A 7175-nucleotide genomic window follows, 5' to 3' on the forward strand; every position below is an offset into this window, starting at 1 on the left:
CGATGAGCGACCTGTTAATATTAATATTAAGGGCTAAAACTTTAACAGGTATCTTTTTTTACCTTTCGGCAAGTATATATGCTATTCGTGAAATGAAAAAAAAGTTGCTCCAAAATAACACACCCTAATGAGTATGTATGTGTAAATGTATATATGCGTGGATGTGCATGCATATTAGAGACCCTATAATAAGAGTCTGGCCATAAGGTGATTTTGTCAAAATCCTGCGAGAGAGGAGGATATAAGAGACAAAGAAAAAATGATATACATTTATATCACTTTTTCTTTCTTTCTTATAGGCCAGTTATATTAGACATTAAACCTTCCAATTAATCTTCCCAGGTTGCAACCATCATGAATTTGATTTGAGGTGCTATAAGTGGGATTTATTTTGCTTCGCAGAATTAACGCGCATTAAAAAATTATTAACAATATTATCAACAAAAAACGCATTTTTTACATTTTTTCTCAAATATCTTGAAAACTAAGCAAGATGGGGTAACTAACTATACGTACCTTTTTTGTAGAGCGTACAATTATCTACAATAATGATCTGAACAACATTTATCGTCAAGTCAGTCGTTTAGCTTGCACGCGTCGTCAAAGTCCGAGTCTTGGGTCCCGAAAACCCTCGATTTCATTATTTTTTTGATGTTGCGCCGGTGATTTTTTTTCGTCATTTAAAATAGAATTAAAAGTCCCCCAAAAATCACACATTATCTGAGATCTACAAAGAATACTTTTCATGATGTAACCGATTTTTTAGACCCTTTTTCTTTAGTTTGTAGCTATGTAAGCAAAAAATTTTGGTGTAAAACAAACGTTATCCGACCTGTGTGCAATATTGGATAACTTTGCGCGTCAATAAAAAAATCAGCGTTTGTCGTACGAAAAAAATACAAGGGTTTTTTTGTTGCATTTCGTCCACAAGATGCATACGATAAAATTCGTCTCAAATAAATTCTAAGGCTTGAAAACATCGAAAAACTAAGACTATTCCAATCAAAATTTTTTGCTTACATAGCTACAAACTAAAGAAAAAGGGTTTAAAAAATCGGTTACATCATGAAAAGTATTCTTTGTAGTTCTCAGATGATGTGTGATTTTTGGGAGATTTTTAATTCCATTTTAAATGACGGAAAAAATCACCGGCGCAACATTTAAAAAACGATGAATCGAGGGTTTTCGGGATCCAAGTCTCGGACTTTGACGGCGCGTGCAAGCTAAACGACTGACTTGACGATAAATGTTGTTCAGATCATTATTGTAGATAATTGTACGCTCTACAAAAAAAGTACGTATAGTTAGTTACCTTATCTTGCTTAGTTTTCGAGATATTTAAAAAAAATAAAAAAAAATCGCGTTTTTTGTTGATAATATTGTTAATAACTTTTTAATGCGTGTTAATTTTGCGAAGCAAAATAAATCCCACTTATAGCACCTCAAATCAAATTCATGATGGTTGCAACCTGGAAAGATTAATTGAAAGATTAACTCCCTAAATTAGTCTAATATGACTGGCCTATTATCTCATTTTCTCTTTCTGTTTCTCTTGCTTTTGACAAGAAATAACGAACCAACCAAAAGTTGCTATCATATGGTCGGACTTATATTATAGGGTCTTTAATGTATAGTATGTGCGATCGCTTTTCTTTTACATTGTTAAGGATTAAACATATTCTCGATGTAATCGGGTCGCGAGACTGACTGCTAGCTACGTGCCTGCCGTCAGTCTTGTGGCCCGGATTCGATCCGTACAGGGTTGTCGATCACGCCGTCTCGCGTGGTCGATCACGCGTCGATGCCGCTCCACGTACAGGTGCGCGCATGCCGGCATTGTCGAGAATCGGAGCACGGCGCAACTCCTGACACGCGCAGTGTCTTTGTTCGCGAAAATTGTGCCCACAGCGCAACGCCGTCAATCATCGGATCAATCAGAGAGTGCCGCGTTCCGGATCTCGCCTTCGTTTCCGTCCCTCGAGAACCCTCCCGGCGGAAGAGAACGATCGCGAGACAAACTCGTTTCGCACGTCTCCGAATCAAGTGATCTTGGCATAACGGCATTCTCTGTGCGTGGTTTCTCCACCGATTCGTGCGCGGTATCGCCGCCCGATCACCTCAGCAAATGCGAGAGTGCCAAGACACTGTACATTCTCTACGAGAGTGACCATCGAGCTCATAAAGTGAGCTCGCCCCGAATCGCGGTCGTCGTGTCGCGTTCGCGCTCGTAGTCTGCCCCGCGGACAAGATTTCCTTCGTTCGACAGCAAGATTTTCGTCGTAAGTCTAGACAGCACGTATGTCTAAAAGACGTCGTAGACATCTTTTAGACACACGTGTCTAAAAGACATCTTTTATAGACATTTTTTAGACATGCGTGCTATCTGGGAGGGCATCAAGTCGATGCTCGGCAAGATCTCCGTCTCGCGTTTGCGGCAGACGACCGACGCCTCAAGATTTCCAAGCGATTCGAACCACGACAGTGTCCGTGAAATTTACCTCGAGTTTCCGGTGCAAATCTATACCGGTTGTGTAAGTCGTTCTCTCATCCGCAGCCCTACCCTCGTTTCGCACTTTTTCTAAGTAGTGCCGCACAGTGGGGCGAATCTGTCAAAAACCGGATATTGAACGAAAAAATGAAAAACGTATAATTCAAATTTTGACGAGATTTTATGTTAATATATACACTAAACTATAAATAAATGTAGTTATAATTGATTTTATCCTTTGTTATTTCCTCAAAATGATCTGATAAAGTATGACATTTTCGTGAATACTGAAATTCTAGTAATTCGCTAGGTTACCTTCTAAAGTCTCCGCCGAAAGTATAACTGCAAATATGAGTTAAATGCCTATCAGAACTTATTTATTAGGGTTCAAAAAACATATTTATTTTAGTTTTATGTCATTTGAGTACTATTATATATTAATAAATATACACGACATATTCGACTATTAAAAATTTCTTACTTTAATTTTCAAACAGGAAAAAAGTTTGTGGATTAGAATGGATTAAAGTTTGCATTGCGCCATTTGATAGGGCAAAGTGCCTAGTTTTTGGCCATATATGATCATTCATCCCCCTTCGACCCTCTTTTTGAGATAATTGACCTCAAAGTTCATTCGACATAGTCGAACGTCGTCCATGAATAGCTCAAATTTGATCATGTCGAGTGAATATGGATGTCTATTTTTTCATAAAAGAAAGACGAAGGGAGATATATAATTTGTTTAAATATTGCTATTTTATAACGATTAATTACATCCATATTTTATAACAATTAATTACATTAATTAATATAATAGCAATATGATAAATATTATTGGATAAATGTATTTGGAGTATTGCGCATTCTGTAAATCCATGGACCAATAAGATTGCTCTACGTTAAATTATTCGTTCTCCTCGAGGAGGGAGGGGGTGAGGAAGGGAGGGAGGGGAAAGGAGGGGAAAAAGGGGGAGAAAATAAATACAGCGGAGATAAGAACTTTTCGTCAGTCTTTCTCGATCAGTAGTCGATTAAAGACTTTGATTTTGAAAATTTTGATTTTTGTCGTTGCTTTATACAATTCACTTTGCGTCCTTTTCAGGGTACAGTGAAAAATATATAAAATATATAAAATATATAGAAGATTACACTTTAACACGCTCGCAAAATGGAAAATTTCCGAACAAATCGTCAACTTTTTAATTGTATGCGTGCAAATAATCTTGATTTATCAAATTATGAGGCTTTAATAAGCCACATAATATCATGTATTGATACTGAATTACCTAAAATTGCGTTAGAACCATTAAAACAAAAAATCATAAATTTCACAAAGAATTTGAAATTAAAATGGATAGCTAGCCGTTACGATTACAATTACATTACAATTACGATTACATTGCTGGATTCGCTGTTTTGAATGCTTATTACATATTTCGTATAAAATTAATATCAAATGTTGGTCAGCGAGGAATGAGAGTCATAAACGAGAAGTCGAGCTGGTCGATGGCCCTAAAAAAAAAAGAGAGATACAGACTGCCTTCAGATCAAAAGCAGGTCTCTTGATAGACTTCGTGCAACAAGGAAAAGGTACATCCAATGATGGCAACACGGCCAGAAAATTTTTTGCTAATCCAGAATTATCAGCTGCCATTACAGGTTTAGATAAGAACTTAATAACTCGATTTGAAGTTTTGTTGCAAGTAATCGCTAGCGGGAATAGAATTAACGTGTCGGAATTCGAATCTTATGCTTTTAGAACTGCCGAATTATTTGTATCATTATACCCATGGTACTACATGTCAGTCTCAGTCCACAAATTATTGATTCATGGCAGTAATATTATAAAAAATGCTATCATACCAATAGGACAATTATCTGAAAATGCTCAGGAAGCAAACCATAAATATTTTAAAAAATATAGAGAAAATTATTCGCAAAAAATGTCGCGAATACAAAATAATGAAGATATTTTTAATAATTTGATAATTGCTTCAGATCCAATAATATCTAATTCGCGAAAAATTATGGGACATAAAAAGAAAGAATTAACTGAAAATGCAAAATGTTTATTATATTTCAGCGATAATGATGTAGATGATGATTAAGTTCAAGAAATAGATGTGAGAAGCAAGAAAAACAGTTCCTTTTCTATTATAAAACTCACAAAAATTAAACATCCCGAGGTTTAAGACTATCATTGAAAATCAAATTAACTTTATTTTTTAACCGACTTCAAAAAATGGAGGTTCTATATTCGGCGTGTATGTATGTATGTATGACTACGATTTTCTTTAAAACTACTGAACGGATTTAAATGCGGTTTTCACTGTCCTATAGAGCAATTCTCCAGAAAGGTTTTAGTACATAAAATATCGCGCTAAAACATCAGGGTACGGAGCAGTAAGGAAATATCCAATAATAGTTATTCATATTAATTTAATGAAGCACTAAAAAAGTATAAAATAAAAAATTTTTTTAAAAATAGAACCGACTTTAAAAAAGTATTTAAAAAATTATAGAGACTTTAAAAAATAAAAAAATTATCTATGCGCTTTATGAAAAATTGTTGATTAAATAATTTTGATTTTATACACTAAATGTATAATAATCGTACATTATTTATGTCAAGTTTCAAGTCATTTCATTGAAAAATGTAGAAGTTATAAGCAAATGACCGAAAAATGAGGCGTTCGCCCCACTGTGTGCCGGCATAAATCGCGCTCTGCGGAATCTCCTGTCGAGCATGAAACATACATTATATCAATAATTTACTTTCAGGAATGGAAAACATAAAAATTAAAAGAGAGATCAGACAATAATCTTATAATACAAAAAAAACTTGATGCGTTAAACAGTGTGGCATTGACCTTTGAAAATAGCAAAAGCGTAAATAAATTCGTTACAAAAAACCCGCAAGAAGAAACATCTGATTTAGAAATACAAATCGATGAAAACGAACTTTTAAATAAAGTGGATATTTGCTATACAAAAATAAAAACTTTGGAAGCAGAGAATAAAAAATTACAGAATGTTATAAAAGAAAGAGAACAAGAACTAAAAGAAAAAAATTTTGAGTTGCACAAGTTAAAAGAAAAACTAAACTATATGGAAATGTGCAATAATAAACAATCACCAACATGTACTATAAAGTCGCCGCGTGAATCTGCAACCAGCAGGAAATTATTCTCTCAAAGTAAGTAAACTTTCAAAGGGGTTATTATATAAATAATGTAACATATATTTGTTATTGAATAGTTAATATACTTTTAATTGGAAACATCTAAATGAATTTTAAGAGGATTTGTATCTATCTTTAATATTCGCCTTTACTGATCTTGGTAATATATTTGGGAAAATAGACTTTTTATAAGAAAAATTTCGTACTGATATACATTTTCACTTTATATACAAAAACTGTTATACTTAATAATTCCAATATAAATTGTTTATAATAAAAGGATTATGCGTACATATTAAAAAATATTAATTTTTATTAATTATGAAAATATATTTTTTAAATATTTCTTTATGTAGCAAATAAGACACATTTTGCTTCTCCATCAATAACACTGCAAGTTTCTCCAATATTGAGCTCGTGCAGACATTCGGCATTGAGAAAAATAAAAATAAAATATGACGATGTAGTGGACGACGAGGATTGTCGAGTGACTGACAATGAGCCACCAGCCAAGATTGTTCCAAAAGAATCTAATGACGTTGCAGTATTCAACGAAAGTCAAGCGAGTGATGAAAAAAGAAAAAGTAAAAAATCGAAAAAAGATAAATTAAAAATAGAAGATCGAAAATGTAATAAAAATGATATATATGATTCCGATGAATATAACAGGTCGGCAAATCGAATGGAAAATTTTACTGCGTGGACTGATGATTCTAAAGATGGAATAAAAGTAAGTAATGGACAATTGATAATTTCATTAGGTATCTGATTATAGATTTGAGGTCTTTTAAAGATTTAAACAATAAATTTAATATAATCTGTTTCTCATCTATGAAGAAATCAGTTGTTAAGTTGGCAAAAAAATTATTTATCTTTTATAATCATATATTGTTTCATCCTTTTACATTTTATAAAAGATTAATGTTGGTGTACGGATCTACGTTAGTATTAAGTATTAACTTGTATACTATTTCTAAAAAGAAAATGTTTATGCATGTTGACTCTCAGGTAAAAATGATGCATTTACGCTACGGAGTTTCAATACCTTATAATGCGTGGAAAGAAGCACGAGACCAGAAGACAGCTTCCCTGTTTGTGAGAAAAATATCTAAGGCTATATGGGGATGTCATACCTTGATGAATCGTGCTGTGGAACTCCAAAAAATAAATAAAGAACGTTTGGTTCATCGTTCCCCTAGAAAACCGCTGACGCCAAAAAAGAAGGCCGTTTTAGAAAATGAGTTTACGTCAAAAAATAGAATATAAATAAAAAAAATTTAATAAATGTATTTTTTTTATTTCAAAATTTCATTATTTACAACTGCACAATCAGCTGCCTCAAAATATATCTTTTGAAGAACGAAAAGTACTCTCAAAGAAATGGCGAAGATATTTGAGTGTATACATTAATTACTTAATTACGAGTGAATTAGAAAAACTGAAAGGTGCGTATATTTTATATTTAAAATATTATTCATAATTTTAAAATGTCAATCATGTTACTAT

At 33.2% G+C, this 7175-nt stretch overlaps 1 protein-coding gene across 1 annotated transcript; it reads left to right on the forward strand.

Annotated features, from left to right (window-relative positions):
- Positions 1-5570: 5570 nt before the first annotated feature.
- Positions 5571-6958, forward strand: LOC112451971. The gene is made up of 3 exons (XM_025011939.1): positions 5571-5684; positions 6026-6399; positions 6678-6958. Exons 1-3 carry the CDS (start codon positions 5597-5599, stop codon positions 6933-6935), a joined length of 720 nt encoding a protein of 239 aa, XP_024867707.1. The 5' UTR covers positions 5571-5596; the 3' UTR covers positions 6936-6958.
- The last annotated feature ends 217 nt before the right edge of the window (positions 6959-7175 follow it).

The sequence above is a fragment of the Temnothorax curvispinosus genome, unplaced genomic scaffold (genome assembly GCF_003070985.1).
Source record: "Temnothorax curvispinosus isolate PA1 unplaced genomic scaffold, ASM307098v1 QBEX01002832.1, whole genome shotgun sequence".
In the NCBI taxonomy this organism is placed as follows: Eukaryota; Metazoa; Arthropoda; class Insecta; order Hymenoptera; family Formicidae; genus Temnothorax; species Temnothorax curvispinosus.